Source organism: Martes martes (assembly GCF_963455335.1).
Source record: "Martes martes genome assembly, chromosome: 6".
In the NCBI taxonomy this organism is placed as follows: domain Eukaryota; kingdom Metazoa; phylum Chordata; class Mammalia; order Carnivora; family Mustelidae; genus Martes; species Martes martes.
In genome coordinates, this window is record NC_137893.1 from 115,156,674 (window position 1) to 115,175,684 (window position 19,011).

The 19,011-nt window shown below is 49.7% G+C and overlaps 1 protein-coding gene across 3 annotated transcripts in view; it reads right to left on the bottom strand.

The window, feature by feature from the left end:
* Window positions 1–11,343: 11,343 nt before the first annotated feature.
* The window catches only part of BRPF3 (bromodomain and PHD finger containing 3), a 34,307-nt gene continuing 26,639 nt past the window's right edge, over window positions 11,344–19,011 (bottom strand). For all 3 annotated transcript variants that reach the window (XR_013967037.1, XM_080806972.1, XM_080806971.1), the window contains exons 12-13: window positions 15,036–15,190; window positions 11,344–13,720 (exon numbers count right to left, since the gene is read on the bottom strand). Coding sequence is in view for 2 of the 3 variants with exons in the window: in XM_080806972.1 (XP_080663098.1) it covers window positions 13,537–13,720; window positions 15,036–15,190 (339 nt within the window). In the remaining variant the exon portion in view is untranslated. The remainder of the gene's footprint in view (window positions 13,721–15,035; window positions 15,191–19,011) is intronic.

A 19,011-nucleotide genomic window follows, 5' to 3' on the forward strand; every position in this document is an offset into this window, starting at 1 on the left:
TCAGAACTTCAGCTGGGACTGAGGATGCTTAAGACTCCAAGCTCATGGCTTGGAGTGGGGTTCCGGTATGTCCCGTGTAACAACACAGCCATGGGGAGCCTCTCAGTGGAATAAATGTGTCTGGTTCGAATCTCACTTCCATGACCAGCTCACTGTGGAAGTGTGTGGTGAGAATCAAGCAGGGCTGAGATGCAGAAAGCCCCTGGCCCAAAAGAGCGCATGGGAGGGGGCAAGCCCCTCTCCCTGATCCTCTGCTTCTTCCCCTTGGGGCTTAGGGCTGAAGGGCAGCCGGCAGCCCGCCAAGCAAGCCAGGCCCGCCTTGCCCACACCACACCCTGTCTCAGAAGGGTCAAGTTCCTTTTGCAGACAGGACTCAAACCTGTTGGGGAAAAGCTTGCTTAAACTGACAAGTCACTTGGGTGTGACATTTCCAGCCCTGAAAAGAGAAGGTTATAGGCCCAAGGCTCTTGAAACAAGGTGGTTTGGATGTCGGCCCTGATCCTTCTTCACTCTGTGTGTCCTGGTGTAAGCTCCTTGTGCCTCAGTTTCCCTTTCTCTACAATGGGGGTGATGACAGTGCCTCCCTGGAGGGTTGTCGTAGGGGTGAAATGAGGTGTAGACAAGAAAGGAGCTGTTAAGGGGTGCCTGGGTGGCTCATAGTCATTAGGCGACTGCCTTTGGCTCAGGTCAGATCCTGGAGTCCCAGGATCAAGTCCCGCATCAGGCTCCTCGTCAGTGGGGAGTTTGCTTCTCCCTCTGACCTTCTCCCCTCTTATGCGCTCTCTCACTCATTCTCTCCACCTGTCAAATAAATACATAAAATTTAAAGAAAGGAGTTATAGTAACTAACTGTGGAGTTGAGGCTGGGACAAGAGGGGAGGCGGGCTTGAAGGGCACTGTGGAAAGGTGATGAGGTCAGTGACTGTGGGGCCCGTGAGACCTGTGAGGCTTGAAGGAGTGAGCTGGGAAGAAGTTTGAATGTGGGATCTTGATCTTGGGCTTGTCTAGGGCTTGACCTTGGGACTGAGTAGCCCAGCCATTGCAGGAGAGGAGATCAGGGAAACGGGAGGCCAGGACATCAGTGAATGGCGAAAGCACCACACATCGAGAATCAGAGCATCGTGGGAAGGACGAGTGGAGTGAGGACAGTGAGCAGGGAGCTCAGACCTTCAGGGAATCCGCAAAACTGACAGGGTGAGTGACAGAGCTTGTAAAGACATATTTAACAGTGCAATTTAATGTTACATTTGGGGATGTCCTCTCCTGTTTTTATAAGAACTACAGGAAGGGAGAGAGCTGTTTCTGTCAGGAAAGACAGACCAGGGCATCAAAAGGGGGTGGGGTAGGGGGACGTACCTGGGAGAATTTCATTGTCTCAAGGATCCAAGCTGTCAGCCTAAGAGATGCCGCTCTCCCCGTGCAATCGAAATCAGCCCAGAGCTGGTGGGAAGGTAGTTCATTTTTTATGGGTGAAGGGTTTTCTTGCTTCCCCTGAAATACCGAGGAAGGGGCGCCTGGGTTGCTCAGCCAGTTAAGCGTCTGACTCTTGGTTCTCACTCAGGCCATGATCTCAGGGTCAAAAATCCATGTGGGGCTCCGGGCTCAGCGTGGAGTCTGCTTGGGACTCTCCCTCCCGCTCCCTCTGCCCCTCCCCCGCTCTGCATGCGTGCTCTCTCTCTGTGTGTCTCTCTCAGTAATAATAATAATAATATAAGAAATAAAAAAATAAGAAAAACATCAAGGAGATAGCCACCATTTCTGAAGAAGGTTGAAATAATATTATAATGATAATTTATGAGTGTCACCTATCGAAAGCTGTTGTTTGAGAGGCCTTGGTATAGAGGAGTTAAGAATATGGGCTCTGCCTGGGTTTAAATCTCAGCTCTGCTCCTTCCTACCCCTCATTTCACCTCACCTGGACAAGGCAGGGTAAGAACAGCACCTACCCTCCCCGCCTCTGAGAGGTAAATGAGCGAATGGGGGCAGAGGGAGATGCCTAGAGTGTGGGAGGACTAAAAACACGTTGGCTAGATATTCTGATCTTTGTCATCTCTGTTGGCAAATAAACAGGCAAATAAAAACTGACTTGAAAGGCCCCGTGCCATTCCTATTGTTGTGTGGCAAACCAGCCAGAGAGTAAAGCGGGCATGTCGTTCCTCCCTCCACTCCTTGCAGTGTAAGAGCTGCTGGGAGGCAGTGCGGCCCCGGGGGCAGTGGGTCTGCTGGGAATCAGGAGCCCTGGGTTTTAGATCCTCCTCAGCCTCCGAGGCCCATGCCAAGTGTGCCCAAGCCTCCCCCTGCCCCGCTGCAAAGGGGGGGCAATCATCCCACTAGGCCCACAAAAGGTTGTTTTGACCAAAAGAGGAAAGTTTCCATGAGGGTAAATGGAACTCTCTGGAAGAGGGCCTGTGGCTCACTGTGTTGAGCGCCGACCTCCCGTGTGCTGGGCATGGGGGTGCAGTATCCAGCCTGTGGCATTTCCCTTTCCCAGAGGGACCCAAAAGACAGGGGGTATACCCAGATGGCCAGAGTCTCTGAGAGAAAGTGCGAGGGAGGTCAGATTACAGGAGAAAGAAGTTTTATTGTTAAGTCTATGAGCAGATTTGGTGATAATAGAATGATGGTGCTGAGTGTGGTCAGCAGTTCCCCTTCTAGACCATTATCCAGCAGAGGTTCCTGCTCATGGAAAATGACCCGAGCTCGGGTTGAATATGGGCTAAAGCAGGATAAAGAAAATATATTCTCTTGGTGAACTGACATGGAAAGACTGCTGAGAAATACTAAGTAAAGAAAGAAAAAAAGTAGGTGCAAAACAGTATGTAGGATGCTACCACTTTTTGGTCCAAAAAGAGCAAGGGAGAGTCTCTATGGAGTATATGTATTTATATAGGCGCAGAAGATGCTAAAACTAGTTGTAAGAAACTCTTCCCATTCGTTGTCTCTAGGAAGGGGATGAAGAGGAATATCACTGCACATCCGTTTGAACTCTTTGGTTTTGAAGCCGTGTAAATGTAGTATCTAGGGGGTGCCGGTGGAAGGAAGAGGAGAGGGGGCGAGAAGCAGCATGTGGGCTCTAGAATCAGGTGGCTGGGCATGAGTCCCAGTTCCACCACTTCCCAGCTGTGCGACCTTGCGCACGTCACTCGATCTCTTTGAGGCTCAGTGTCGGCACGAAAGGCATATGATAAGAAGCACGGTAATAGCTCCTGGTAAAACCCACTTGGACTCATGGGAGGCCGAGGCTGAGTTCAAAAGCACTCAGACGGAAAATGGTTGCTGTAGCTGTTTAACTAGCCAGGGCTTCCCACTCTCCAGATCAGCTTCCAAACTTCCTGAGGGGGGACTCACAGTTCTTTTCCATTTCCATGCAGTGCCCCAGGCACCTGGCCCAGGGGAGTCCCTGTGCCTCCAGGGTACCAGGTCACGCTGGGTGGGCGGTGGGGGGTAGCTGGGGGAGGGTCCTGAGCCCAGTGTAATATACAATTCTTCCTCCCGGAGGAAAGCCCTGCAGACCGGCTGCTGGGCTCTCTGGCAACCGGGTTCAGCTCCACTGAGCCCCACATCCCTTCATGCGGGGGTGCAGGCCCTGACTGTTGAAAACAGCAATTCTGGAACATGAGCGTGAATCGGAATGTCTGGTGCACGCCAGATTCCTGAGCCCACCCTAGGACCTAGCATGCCCACTGAGGCCTCCAAGATGGAGCTCCAGCCACATCCCTGGCACTCAATCCCACACCCTTTACACTCCATGTCTCTCCCCAGATCATTCATCTGTCCTCAAGCACATTCAAACCTTTCCTCCACCCTCCACACTCCTGATTTCGAGGATTCCTTCCTCCAGAGAGATTTTCCCACTTGCCTAAATGAAGCCTGTCTCATGGAGGCCGCAAAAATACCTCCTCCTCCAGGAAGGCCCTCCGATTTGGGCTTCCTTCCCCTTCCTCCAGGCATCTCAGATCCAGAATTTGCATCTGTCAGAGCACCACCAGGACGTCCTTGAATTAGAAGTATCCTCAATAATGAGGAAAGCTATCACTTCCAAGTGCATAAATGTGGGGGTGCTCTGGGTGCTTGGTCCCACTCTGTCCCCAGCCCCAGAGACATTTTTTTTAAGATTTATTTATTTATTTATTTGACAGACAGAGGTCACAAGTAGGCAGAGAGGCAGGCAGAGTCAGAGAGAGAGGGAAGTAGGCTCCCTGCTGAGCAGAGAGCCCAATGCAGGGCTCGATGCGGGGCTCGATCCCAGGACCCTGGGATCATGACCTGAGCTGAAGGCAGAGGCTTTAACCCACTGAGCCACCCAGGCGCCCCACCCCAGAGACATGTTAAGTGAGGTTCAGGATCATGGGGGTTTTCTCAGGGTGTCACAGCTGTTGGGTGCTGGGCTGCAATCCATCCTAGACTTTCTGGTTGTTTCTGTGTATATGCTGCCCGTCCCCTTGGAGACTCATCCTCTCTAAGGGTGGCGGGCAGTTTCTTTCCCTCTCCTACAGGGCCGGGCAAAGCCTGACCCCCCGGGGAAGGCTAGGTCTGAGCCGGGGATGGTCCTAAGAGGGAGATGCTGGGGGGCAGGGCCCATCCCTGAGGAATCTCTGTGCAGGTGGGGGCAGCAGTGTAGGACCAACAGGATGGGTCTGGGTTGGGGCAGAGGGAAGGGAATGGAGATGAATGTCCCCACCTTCTAAGGAAGAAGACAGTGTGATGGCACAAGACAGGACAGATACAGGTCCTACCTGGGGGAGCTCAGGGAATTAAGGGAATGTGCTGGAAATAGCCAGGCACACTGCCAGAGGGGAGCAAAAATGGGCTTCCATTTCCATCTCAACATTTCAGAAAGTTCCTGAATATAGACTCCTCCACATCGGGACACACTTTACCACCGAGACACAAAGCTATTCATTGAAGAATTGTCTGGGAAACACTGGAACTGACTCCATGTCTTCTACCAACAAGGAGCTGGTAAAATCAGTCAGATTCGCATGCGATAAAACACTCTCCAGCCCAGGCAAGGAGGAGGAAGTCCTCATTGCTCTGATATGCCACAATCACCAAGATATATTTTAAGTAACAAATGCCATGTGCATCATCAGGGAAATCAAATTTTAAAGCTTGATGACTTATGATTTCACACGTATCCGCCTGGAAATTTTAAAAAACTGTTAATTCCAAGTATTGGTAAGGAAGTGGGGCAAAGGGAAACCTCGAGCACACTGGCAAGTGTGTGAATTGTCACAAGCACTCTGGAAGACAGTTTGGCGTCAGCTACTGAAGTTGACGCTGTGAATTCCGTGGGAGCCTGCAAATCCCCGAGGGCAACCTGAACCCAAGTTCCCACCAATCCCCACACCCCCAAACATACACACCAGGAAAGAAACAATAAAGAGCATTCACACCAGGACTGTTCCTAAAAGCCAAAAGTGGGAAGCAACCCAAATGTCCTTAAATAGTGCCATGAAAAATTAATGGTGTCCTCTTAATACAACGGAATTCTGTACCGAGTGACGGCGAACCAAGCACAGGCACGCACATCGACATAACCAAATCTCGGATCATACTCACCGGTGGGACAAAAGCAAGTTGCATAAGACCACATGCGTGATACACTTCCTTCTCTTCGAAATCCCAAAAGAAGAGACAGTGCGCCATATTTATTGTGTGCTGATTTAAACATACGGCAGGACTATAAAGGAAAAAGGGGGGGCATGATAAGTATAATATTTGGGATAGTATTGGGGGGAAAAAGTGGGGGGTGGGAAGGGAGGGCCAGAGAGATTTAAAAAGCTCTACTTCTTTGTCTCGGACAGGTGGCAAACACCAGATGTCTTACTATATTGTGGAGTTTTTTTTAATTTATGTATTATTGTATAACTGCTATTTCTGTAGATGCTCAATATTTAATAAAAATGATTTTCAGAGAAGGCCTAGACTAGTGTGAAGGTATGCTACCGCGTGAGCAAAAGGGACACAACCAAGCATGTGCACACACACTGGAGTTCACGGATTTCTGGAAGGTTACCTGTGCAGCGGGCAAAACTGGTTGCCTCCTGTAGGGGAACTGGGAGACTGGGCACGAGAAGGGAAATTGTCTTGAATTTTTAAAATGTTGAATCCTATAAACCAACTTAAAAATAATAAAATTCTAAGACAGAGAAATGGGGGTGGTGGGGATGGGTGGGGAAACGGGGAAGAAAAGGGAGGGTGTGAGGGAAGGAGGAGGAGGGATTGGGCGGGAGGAGGAGGTCTGTCTGGACTTGGAAGGCCGAAACCTTCTGGGTGTGCCCAGGGTCGCATGGGGAGCCAGAAACCCCACTGGACAGCCCTGGGGAGTCTGTGTCCTTGTCCCACAGTTCAGGCCTGGAACCAGGTCACTCTCTCACCCCTAAGGACAGGGCCAGCTTCAAACAGTTGCCCACATCAGTTCTGGCTCTGCAATCTTTTGATTCCCCTGGTCTCTTTCCCCAACCCTGCCTTCTTATCTCAGACCTTCGTCCTACTGGTGATTTGAACAACTTCATTTCAATCTTCTGAGCCTTCATCCTCGATGACTCTAAAATGTGCTTGTGTGTCACCAAGGGCAGTCAATGGTAAACAGGCTCTCTTCATCCCCTTTTTACTCCTCCCCTCCAGTACCTCATTGAAACCTCCTGGCACATCCTTAGTTCACACTAACTTAACGGGAACCAGGGTCATGGACATGTCCCCGAGGACTCTAGCCAGAGAAGTAAAGGCACAAAACAGTGGCATCAGCCAGTAGGCAAGGAAGGATTTGGACATAGTGTGCAGGGGGCCTTCTGCCCTGCTTGAGGACTGGAGTGCTGGCAGGTTGGGTCTGGATGAGAATCATGACCCTGAAGCTGGCCTCAGTAGTCTCCAGCTCAACCGCCAGGGATAAGGAGAAGAGACCCCGGGAGCATTGCGTTACTCTGAACCAAGAGGTACCCTGTTGCGCAAAGAGCCAGAGCACGCATCTGGGGGCACTGAGAAATGGGTTCCTCAATGCAAAAGCACCTTAGCCAGAAGGGGAGAAGCCTTACTGTATAGTGGAGCTTAGTGGAAGCCAGTAAACAAGTCTGCCTGGAGCAAAGCCCTGGGCTGACAGTGCTAAGTGTTGGCGAGGATGTGGAACGACCCGGCTCCCATACATTGATGTGGGAGCACAAAGCGGACAACCAGTGGAAAACTGGAAGAAACTCATAACGCTAAACACATAAATGTTATGCTCAAGCTAAATGCTTAAAGCCAGACTCCGAGTCCTAGCACTCCTGGGGATATTCTGAAGAGAAAGGGGCTCTGTGTCTACAAAACGGCACAAACGAGAATGTTCACAGCAGTGTTATTCATGCATGAGAGCCCTGCAGCAGAAACAACCCGACGCCCACCAGCAGGAGAACGGACAAACACCCCGCATTGTATTTGTATGATAGAATACTACTCAAAGCAAACTAGAGCTACATGCAAAACAGCGATGGGGTTCAGAGACATAACGTTGAATGAAAGAAGCCAGATTCAAAAGAGCGCATATTGCAGGAGTCCATTATATGAAGTTCAAAAACAGGCAACACTAATCTATGGCTTTAGACGTCTGACAGTAGTTATCCTTGGAGAAGGAGGATATGGACTGGGAAGGAGTACAAGGAGCTTCCTAGGGCACACTTTCTAGGGTGGAGACACATGTACAAATTCACGGAGATTAAACTTGAGGTTTGTGTACCTTAATTACTATATGTAAAGTTGCATATAAAACAACAATAAAGGGGCGCCTGGCTGGCTCAGTCGGTTAAGCGTCCAATGCTTGGTGTCGGCTCAGGTCATGATCTCAGGGTCGTGAGTTTGAGCCCTGCGTGGGACTCTGTGCTCAGCATGGAGTCTGCTTGACATTCTTTCTCTCTCTCTCTCTCCCCCTCTGCTTCCCCCACCCCCGCATTCATGCATGTGCTCTCTCTCTCTCTCTCCCCCTCTCAAATAGAAAAATAAATCTTAAAAAAATAAAATAAAATTCAAGGTCTAAAGTTCCATTGCTTCTGTCAATTGTCCTTCCAACCTGGCTGCTGGCCTTGCCCTCAGAATAGTGTTTTGTGTATCTTTGGAGTGACCTTTCACGCTAGGTGCTGGTGGTTGTACTGGAGCAGAGTGGGAACTTCTCAAGCTAGAGAAGAAATGGTGTAGCCACTGGGGGGTGTCCTTCTTCCGGAGATGTTTGAACACAGGGCAGAATTTGGTCTAGGACTTATTTCCATGGAAATATACACCCAATAGCAAAGTTCCTGGGACAGAGAGGTAGAATTCCCATTCAATTTCAACTGCTGGAGACTACCAATATGTTAGCAAAACAAAAAGGAAGAAAACAAAACCAAAAACAAGTAACAGTTGGCTTGGGCCGGTTCAGGACACACAGCAAATGAAGAAAAGCCAAAGTCGGGCAGGAGAGGTGTTGGGCCTTGAGTTCCGGCCATGCCAAGAATTTCTGCCCTGATGTCAGAACCCACAGCCTCTCGGGGCAGCCGATTTACCCAGCTACCCAGCGCAAGAAACTGGAGTACGTGCTCTGTCTAGGAAAAAACAGGAGACTATGAGGAATGACACGAAAATGGTGGAAATGGCTATTTCTGGGTATATAATATTCTTATTTTATATATAAAATTATTTTTATAACTTTATATATAATTATATAATTTTACTATATATTTTATTTATATATTTTTATATATAATTATATAATTTTAAAATTATGTAATTTTATAATGTAATCTTGTTTTCTCCTTTGTGCTTTAAAAAACAAATCCTGAATGAGACAGCAAGGAGCAAATTTTATAATCTTCCAGTACCAGCTCAGATAAAATCCCATGGGGGCCCTTCTGGACTGTGAAGCTAGGGGAGAGGGGACCCCCATCAGGAGCCATCAGGGCCGAATTTCCAATACTTCTTCATCCCCCAAAGAAGTCTCTACAAAGCTGAAAGGAAGAGGAAGGAGCTCACACATCGCTTCAGGAGCAAGGGCAGTTAGACGGAAACCAGATCCTTCCGACCAGCCTTATTGGGGCCAAGCGAAGCACACAAGGTTCTTTGACACAACCCTTCTGAGATTTGGGGACAATTAGCTTTTGCTACTCCATGTAGTCTGGCCCTCTCAAGAGTATTCAACTTGTAGGAAATATATATATATATATCTTTTCTTTCTACCCCTAGTACCCTCTGCTACCCTTGAAGGGAAAGGGTGAGCAGAAGGCCAACCCCAAGTGCCAAGGTTGAGTCAGAGAACCCTCCAGCTCAAAGTTTACAGCCTCGCCAGGTCGGGGGAGTCCATCTGGAAGGCAAATTCACACTCAAGGGTTAATGACAATTCATACATTAATGGAACTGGCCAAGTTGACAGTCTGGCAAATGTCTTTAATTATATTTTTAAACTTGTGAGGAAAATGGAATGTATTTCTAGTCAGTACCCCCACATGCTCCAATATCAAGATATTCTAGGCTTCGGTCCATGAATTTTAATCACGCGATTGATAAAACTCGTTAAGGACGCTTCTGCTCACCTTGAGGGCTCTGAATGCATGGGTCCGTGGAGAGTAGAAAGTGCTGGGTTCTGGGATCTTTCTGGTCAGCATGGCCTTTTCCTGCTCTGTGATGCTGAGCCCATGTGACCCGCCTCTTTCTGTGAAGTGAGTGGGTGGGCCTCGTTGCTCCCTAGGACTGGATTTCCTCGGTGTGAGGCCCTCCCCGGTGACCAGATCCCACCCCCCCTCCGAAGGCTGTCTCCATCCCCAATCCCGGGCTCCAGATATGAGGGGCTGTCCTCAGGTCTCTCCTTTCTCCCTGTCGTTGGCCACTGTCGTAAACTGCCCTGGTGGGCTCTGGTGTCCCCACGTTTCTGTCAAGTGCTCCTACCTTCCTCTTGAACTTGGGGCCCAGGCCCATCTGCTTGCTGAGAGTGTTTCCCAGATGTCCTGTGGGCAACACAAACTCATCAAAAGTAAGCTCTCCTTCCTCCCCTTCAAAACCACGGCTGATGCCTCCAGCCAGGAGGCAACCCTGTCTGCACTCTTGCTTTTTGACTCTGACGTCTAATTGGCTGCCAAGTTCCAGTCGTATCCCCTACCCGTTCAAATCCTCCAAGCATGCGCTAATGCCTCTCCCTGGCTTCAGGGTCCTCTCTGAAGTCAGCCTCAGGGAGGCTCAGAGAAGTCAAGTACCATGCTTGAGGTCACACAGCCCGTGAGCAACAGGGCTCTGAACGCCATCACACCCTTTTGTTATCTCAGTGGCCACCAGGCAGACCGGGTGGCCGTTAGTCACTGGAGAAGAGCACCTGCCAAAGCTCCCTGAGCCCTGCCTTTGCCTGTGCTGCTTTCTCTCTTTACAAGGCCTTTTCTCCCCATCCTCACCTGCTAAAACCCTGCCCCTCTGGTCATTCTCCCTTTCTGTTCAAAATGGTTTTACAGGGGCGCCTGGGTGGCTCAGGGGGTTAAGCCTCTGCCTTCGGCTCAGGTCATGATCCCAGGGTCCAGTCACCCTGCTGTGACACGTAACTCTCAGCCAAGCACAGGAGCCAGGCAGGAGCAGAGATGGGACAGGGGAGGGGATGGGGAAATGCTGTCCCGGGCCCAGCAACGGAGCAGTTTGTCCTTGGGAACTCACCCTCTGCTCTTCAAGATGTCCCTTTCCAGAAACGCTGGAGCCATATATGGCCAGTGAGAGAGGGGGTCTGGTACAGAAAAGGCCAGCATAGCCCTGAGATGCTGTGGAGCCCACCAGGAAACCCTTAGCCAGATCCTTGTTGCGGAATTCTGCTGCCATTACTTGGGTGGCTGGCCTTGGACAAGGCTTTTAATCTTGCTGATCTGTTTGGTCATCTGCAAAATGAAGACCAGGTTGGCGCTAGGATCCCTTCTGGCTCTAAAAGGAGCCAGGCCCACATTAGGCCTGCGTGTCCCAGCTATCTATAGAATGGGGACAGCAACAATGACAGAGATGTGAGCATCCTCTAGTCTCAAATTTGGCAAGCTTGGTAAACAGGTGCCAGAGACACGGGGCTACATCTCCTGCTGCATGAGGAACAGATGCTCCCAAAGGAACAGGGAAAGAGCCATGGGCCAGTAGGCTGGACCTTCCACAGGACTGAGAGGCTGGTGCTATTTGGGAGGGAAACAATGTTGGAGCCCACCTTCACACCCCTCCCGGGGGTCCAAGAGACAGACGGACAGAGCCCTTTCCAGCTGGGAGCCTGCAACAGCTAGACAGCCCCATTCTTAATGGCTCCCGCCTTCTGAGGAAGGGGTGGGCTACAGGAATTAGGAAGCGAGGGGCAGGCCCCCACGGACGATACCAAACACAGCACAGCAATTACTGCCCATTAGAACATTTATTTCTCAGAGAGAAAATAAGTTTCAGACAGTCATATTATAGTAGGTAAAATTAACTTTTGTATTCTTTACAAGCATAGATTTTTCTCTGTTTATTACCTCTCTTATACCATCTGTTATAAACAATTCTAGAAAGCAAATAAAGTCACTTTCTACAATAAATAGAGCATCGTGTGCTTCACAGCAGACGCGACTGAGACACGTAGGCCCCGAGCCACAGCAGGATCTGAGCCGCTTCCCATTCTAAAAGAGCAATTTTAAAAATAAGACTCAGAGAGAGACTGAAAGAGTCAAGGAGCTTGGGGGAAAAAGAGACTAAGAAAGAGAAGGTGTTCGGGGGAAGAAAGAGACACAGAGAGAGAAAGAGAGAGAAAGCCCCGAGATCTTACAACACAGGTTGAGACAAAGGTCACAGAATCCACAGCTGACCGACTACCTGGGGAGAAGGGGACTCATTGGCTCCTTTAAACAAACCTGGGCATTTAAACTGTGTGCATTTAAAACACTCAGCCACACAACAGAGGACTCCAGTAATGGAAACTATAGGCCTCAATAATTTAGAACAGTATTTTACAATTATATACACCATGTCCTTCCCTAGCCATATGCTGTATTGTATTTTTATTATTGTACAAAATCCAAAACCCCATCCTTTATGTTATAGAGAGTTTTGTTGGTTCCCTTTTAAACTCTGGCTCGTGTCCCAAATGTATAAGAAGTTGTGGTGGTTGGTTGGTTGTATTTTTAAAAAGTCGAGTGTGTAAAAATGGCAGTGATCTCCCCAGTGACTTTGTTTTGTCCAAAACTCCCCTATGAAAAATTTAAAACAATTAAGAAGAACGTCAGATTAAAAATCAACATGGCGATCAGTGGCCTGCGACCTGGCGGCTTTGGTGCTTAAGAGGTGAAAAGAATCATCCAGAGAATAGACATCGAAGCCTCTGAAAGTTGTATTGGTTTGTCAGTCAGCATTCCCCGTTTCACAGTTTTGTTTTTTTTTTCCTTCCATTTTTGAGAAGGTGAAGGTGGGGAGGGGAGTTGAAAGGAGGAGAGGGAAGAGGACAGAGAGTGAGAAACAAAAGCATGGTGTCCCCCGGAGTGCAGGAGCAGGAGCAGCAGAGGCTGGGCAGGGCAGAGCTCAGGCAGGGGCGGCTGGACTGCGGGCCCCACCGTCCATGGCGGCAGACAGTGAGGCCCACAGAGACAGGACAGGAGGGGTTAGCGGCAGACCCAGCTGAAGAACACGGATGCACCCCACAGCCCTCGCCATCCAAGTGGACAGATGGACACTCGGCCAACCAGCCTGGTCTGACAGGATCCCACCAAGCCTCAGCCCACCACTCGGCACACAGGGAGAGGGGAAGAGGGGCCTCGCCTTGGTCAAGGGGGCAAGCCTTCAGAGCCTGGCCCCAGCTGTGTGTCTGCAGCAAATACGGGTGGGAGGGATGTGCTGGTGGAGGGGTCACCCGAGTGGTAGGCTGCCCTCTGTCCTGGGCCCTGAGGAGCCAGGCGGAGGCACCCACCTAGCATAGCAGCTGGCCTCAAAGGGAATGAGACATTAAAAAAAAAGAAAAAAAATAAAAACCAGTTTGATGATGGTTTCTGTCCATTTGGCACAAAAGAAAGGAAAGGAACATGGGAAAAAGAGAGACAGCACTGGTGCAGAAGATGGGACAGGGAAGAGGTAATGAGAATGGGTCATGAGGGGAGAGAGGGTGAGCTCCGTGAGCTTCCCTGCGGGACCCTCGTGTATCCACAGCACCTCTGGGGTCAATGTCAGAGCCTCACTTGCCCTGAGGCGTAGTTAGCTGGGGGTGGGGAGGAAGGGGCCAGGCACACCTTTGAGAAAGAGCCTAGGACCTCTTGCGTTCTGGGCGCAGGTCCATCTCCTTGGCTGGGCCTAAGCCTCACAGCTATTTCTACTTCTAACTGGTTCTTCAGTGGACTAGCCCCTGAGCAAGCTCAGGTGGGAGTTTTTGGCACACAGCAGGCCCACCAGGGGAACCACACAGTTGGTCAAAACTGGGGCCTTGCCCGTGGGGAGGACACAACCCAGTCCCTGGCCTGCCATGGAGGGGGGAAGCTGCCGGCCATAGACTGGCTGGGGCAGGAAGAGGCCTCTGTTCCTCATGGGACAGAGGCAGGACAGGCAGACGCAGGCCAGGCCCTGCCCTTACAGGTAGCTGGAGGTGACGAAGGAGTGGGGCCCCCGGACCCGGCTCAAGTGGATCATTGCACGGTCGTAAGCCACCTGCACCGACTTTCGGATGCTGGTCTTGCGGCCTTCCAGCATCTTGAGCTTGTCCACGGTGTCTTCCACACCCAGGGGCAGCACTTTGTCCCTTGGAAGCCATTGCCTAAAACACAAGCACAGTAAGAGGCCTGGGGTGTGGTGGGTCACATGAGGGGGCACCCCTGGGCCATCTGCTTAGGACAAATAAAGCCAGGGGAGGCGACAGAACAGGAGGAGACAGACTGGGACACTCCAGGAGGTCTCCAAAGGACCTGTTTTGCAGCCAGGCCCTTCCCTGAGCCCCACTCACTCTGCTTAGGGCTGTCAGGACCCGGGAGCCAAGAGAAGCCCATATGAGGGTTAGCCCTCACCCTGCCTTGGGACATCAGGAAACTATGGCTAGGAACTGGGATTGATACCAAGAATCAATGATTCCTTGGTGGTGACCACACCTGGGATGGGTGTGTGTGTGTGTGTGTGTGTGTGTGTGTGTTTAAAGATCCCCATCTAACCATCTAACATATGGGTAAAAGCTAGCCTTTGGAGCCAGATCATGGTTTGTATCCCAGTTCTGGCTATGGGGTCTTAACTTTCCCAGCCCCAGTTTCCTCAGCTGCAAAACGGATTGGAGGGATTTGATGGAAGATTTAATGAGGATTAAATGAGATTATGTATGTAAATCAATTTGCATAAAGACATGGAGTAAACAATTAATGGTAGCTATTATTATTTGGACTGGCTAGTCCTACCTCCTCATTCTATAGAAGCAGAAGTGAAAAAAGTTTCCTGCTGCTAAGAGAAATCTTGAAGGGCAAGTAAGCCCTTTGCCACGGACCCTGCACTGCTCAGAACTACTCCAGCTCCACATCCCCTGACCCAAGGACTAAGACACACATGCCCACATCCATGGGGAGGCTCTCAGCTGAATCTTCTCCAGGAATCACCCTCCACCAAGGGAGCTACCTGGCCCAAGGTGACCCCCCCAACCCCCACCCAGGGGCAGCCAGCATTCAATGACTAGTTGACAGGAGGATACAAAGGCACAGACCCAAATCCTGACATCGCTAACAAGCCCCCCAGCTCCCGAGCTCCCCTGAGGAATAGTGGAGGCCTCTGTAGCAAGTGTAACCCTGTTCAACAGGTCCGTCTGCGCAGCCCTGCATCCCTCATCCCCACTGCTCTCCCCAGTAAGCCTCCTGATAGAAATCTCCACCTCAGGGTGTTTCCCAGGGAATCTGACCTGAGACACTCCCCAGTTACTATTAATGTGCCAGGGGCAGCCAGCTGCTGGTAATGCTTCACCTTACCTGGGTGGAGGTAGGGTCATGGAGTCCAGAGCCCTCCGTGGACCTCCCCAGCATGGCAGTGTGTGCACAGCCTCCCAGTTGGGACCACAGCCCACACACAGGTGCAACCTCCTGGCGGGAGCACCCACTCACCAGGTGCGCTTGTTGTCAAAGAAGAGGACAAGGAAGAGCTTCTCTCCAGCCTCGGCCTGTTTCTGCTCTCCCAGCTTCAGCACATCCAGAGGGGGGACAGGGATGGGGACACCATTGTGCAGGAGGCCCTCCCGGGGCATCTTGGGATCGATGATCTGGAGGCAGGAAAGAAGATGGCCCTCAGCTGTGGGTGGAGGGGGTGAGCAGAGCACGCTGCGCCAGGACTCCCTCCTGAACCTGCCCCCCACCAAGCTATGCAGGGCCTTAGCCAGGCCCACAACCAAGTGATGAAGGGGGCTGACCTCTTCTGTGACCCCCCAGACCCCCAAAATGGAAGTCTTGGCTCTCCTTTCCCAGTTCATTGGCCTAATCCTCTAGCCCTGCTCAGTCAATTCTTCCAATGAGTGAGCCTGCTCCATGAACCTTTGGGGCCCAGAGCTGAAACAGAAGCAATGTGAATCCAGGGATGGGGGGAGGAGGTGGGGGAGGGGACACTGGTGTGTATGTGTCAGAATTGAGGGGGTATCTGCGATGTCCAGGCCAGACTGGCAAATTCACTCTTCCCAATGTCCCTTAGGGGAAGGGAATAGAGGCCATTTTTGCCCTTGTCAATTTCCCTTTAAAATCTTTGCAATTCATATCAAAGGCTCCGGGGCCTTCCTAGACACCACCACTAGGAAGGAGCTTCTGCAACAGCATCAGGGCCCATCCCTTTGGTTCTACCTACCAGAGGCCCTGGCTACCCACTATTTTCCTGACTATAATCTAAGTGCTGTGTGGACTAGGTACATTTGTGGGCATCAGAAAAATGCTGTAAGACTGAACTTGGAGGGTTGCTGGAGAGGGGGGAATGATGTGGCTAGAAAGAAGGGCCACCGGAGGAATTAATGCTCAGGGCTGCAAGCTCCACAGGACAGGGGCTCTGCAAAATGCCTGGTGACACTGACAACCATGACCTCTAGCTCTAGGAAGCACTGACAGTGACCAAATCTCCTACTTTATTCACACATCACCATCTTATTTCATCTTCTTACTGATGCGGAGAAGCCTGCTGACAGCTAGCTATCAGCTGACTGAGGAAAGCACCAGACACAGGAGGACATGGCTGGCTGTGGCCACAGTGGCTTGAGCCTCTGCTGCCTGCTGCCCTACACAGACCTCGTTTCCAAGGCAGTGGGCTGATCATCTCTGTGTGCTGAGGCCAGAGGGGCTTGGACATGTACTGAGGAAGCAGCTTTCTCCAGAGATGGAACAATCTTAATTTCTATACCCTGTCCCAGGGGGCCTGTTCTCATAATAAACTGCTCTGGCTATTTACCTTTGGGCGTCTGCCAACTTCCCTACTTCCCTCTCAAGATAAGCAGCTGAAAGCAGGTGTTTTGGTTAAGAGTGTGCTCTAAGGAAGAACCACCCCTACCCTGCCCCTAGCTGTGTAGTTTGGTCAAAACTCTATCTCCCAGCCTGCCTGTCCCCCCCTGGGACCGAAGCTAAGGGTCCTAATGAGAACCACCACACAAGCCCTCCTGAACTTCCTCAATTGAACAAGATAGCGGGGCCACTCTTCACAAGATAGCAGGGCCACTCTTCACTAAAGCCATGCTGGTTCCTGCCTTGGAAAAGGAGGGAGGAGAGCAGGCAGATGGTGAAAAATGCCACCCCCGGCCCATGCCCCAGGCAGAAGCAAGGTGGGTAAGTCGCCCCTCAAGGAGAGCTCTCCTCCCTTTTTAAAGAAGATACAGGAAAATATGTCCCATAATAACAAATGATGGACCATTCGCTCAAATGTTATGCAGATGTAAAACAACGTGGCTTGTGATACACTTTAACACATTATCTAATAAACGTCTACATACACTATTATTAGAGCCTTACTACATAAACAGAGACAAGACATGATGCAAAACGCTTATAGCTGACATGCTAGAATGGTGGGGTTCCTGCTACTTTTCCAAAACTTCTATAGTACAGACACATTATTTTATAGAAAAAGACTTTTTTTTTTTATAACAAGAGCCAAAAAAAACCATTCGAAAACCGTATATTCATTACGGACACAAGTACATATTTAAGAATGCACAGGAGAACTGGGAGAGCGTAAACCAAAATGAAAACACAGGCTGTGTTCAGGTGGTGGGTTTTCTCAGGTGGTGGCTGAATTTATTTAATCATGAAAGAAAATGTTATGATAAAGAAGATAATTAAAAAGGGAAAAAAAGAGACCAATTTTAGACTTCTGTTGTTGTTGTTTTTGCACTGTGAGACTTAAAAAAAAAAACGTATCAAACCTGTATAGCTTTAAGCACTTCCTCGGCAACTACGCTGGGGTCTCAGTGACAACAGGGCACAGACCCCAGGCCCAACCTCCTCACCAGCTGGATCACTGCGTGGATCCCTCCACCTGCCATTACAGGGGGAGTGAGGTGGGCAAAAGGCATTCCAGTATGGCCCCAGCAAGTTGTACAATCTCTTAGAGCTGAAGCTTCCTCCAGCCCAAAAGGGTCAGAGTTTCCGCCTTCGTGACCTTAAGAAGCTGCTATTAGACCCGAAAGAACCATGAGAAGCCCAGAACCCTGTATACATGCAAGCAGTTGGCAGGGTAGTTCACAACCCTGATTACAGATCATCTGGGAAGGTTTTTAAAAAATATTTATAGCTAGAGGCATCTGGTGGCTCAGTCAGTCAGGCACCTAACTCTTGATTTCAGCTCAGGTCATCATCTTGGGGTTGTGAGATCAAGCCCCACATAAGGCTCCACACTGAGTATGGAGCCTAAGATTCTCTCTCTCCCTCTCCCCCAGCCCCTCTCGTGCTGCTCTCTAATAAAATAAAATTAAATTAAAATTAAGAAAATATTCGTTGCTTAGTTTGGCCTTACTCTCACTGGGTCGTTCTGAGATGGGGCCTCAGTATCCGTATTGTTTAAAGAATTCCTCCATGATTCTAGCATGCCCCAAAGGTTTAGAATCACTATCTTCCAACGCCAGATGGACATTACCTCCCCAGTACAGAGGGAGCTCTAAGAAATAACAATCAAGGTGATAAAAACGGAATTTTTAGCTACTGCTACTATGGAAAAAATGAGAAATTTTAGCAACTACTGGTGGGAGTAGACACTGAAACTAACTTTCTAAAGGGCAGCTTGGCAATTTGTATCAGAATTTTGCAGAGACCTTGCCCCAAGAAGGCACCTCTAAGAATTCACTGTACAGAAATCATCATGATGTGCACAAAGTAAAACTACAGTCATGTTTAATGCCAGCTATTTGTCATAGTGAAAAACTCAAAACAACCTAAATGACCAACTACGGAATGGTTAAATAAGGTGCATGCATACAACTGAGGATAACGCAGTCATTAAAGTGATGTTGATAAAGAATGTTTAATGGCATAAGACATGCGTGTTCACGGTACACTGTTAAGTGAAAGGGGGGTTAAACAGAGTATGATCTCATATTTATGCATTTAAAAAAAAAAGCTGAGTGGCTATACACCAGGGGGTAATCTCCGAATAGATGAGACTATGGGTGATTTTGAACTTAGTGGCTCAGAACACAGGCTTTGCCATCACACATGTTGAGCCTTGGGCTCAAATTCCAACCCTGCTATTTAATAGCTAGATGACCACAGGCAACAGACAGACCCTCAATTTTCTTCCCCACAACATGAGAAAAACCATACCTTCCTCAGTATTTCAAGAATTTGCATGACAAATGTTTAATAAATTCTCTACAATAAGCATACATTACTTTTATGCATAAGCAAATAAATAAATGCTATTAAATCCTTATGAGCCCAAGTCTCTGTCTTCATACTTTTACCCTATTTTGAGTGCTCCACGCTGGGGGCCTTGATGGGTTGACCCACCCAGGCTGGGGTAAAACCTCCCTCTCTTCTGTGGCTAAAGGCACCCTGCCCCACCGTACTCTGCTGGCTTGATCCATTCAGATAAGCCCCCAAGGCAAGACAGGCGCCAGAA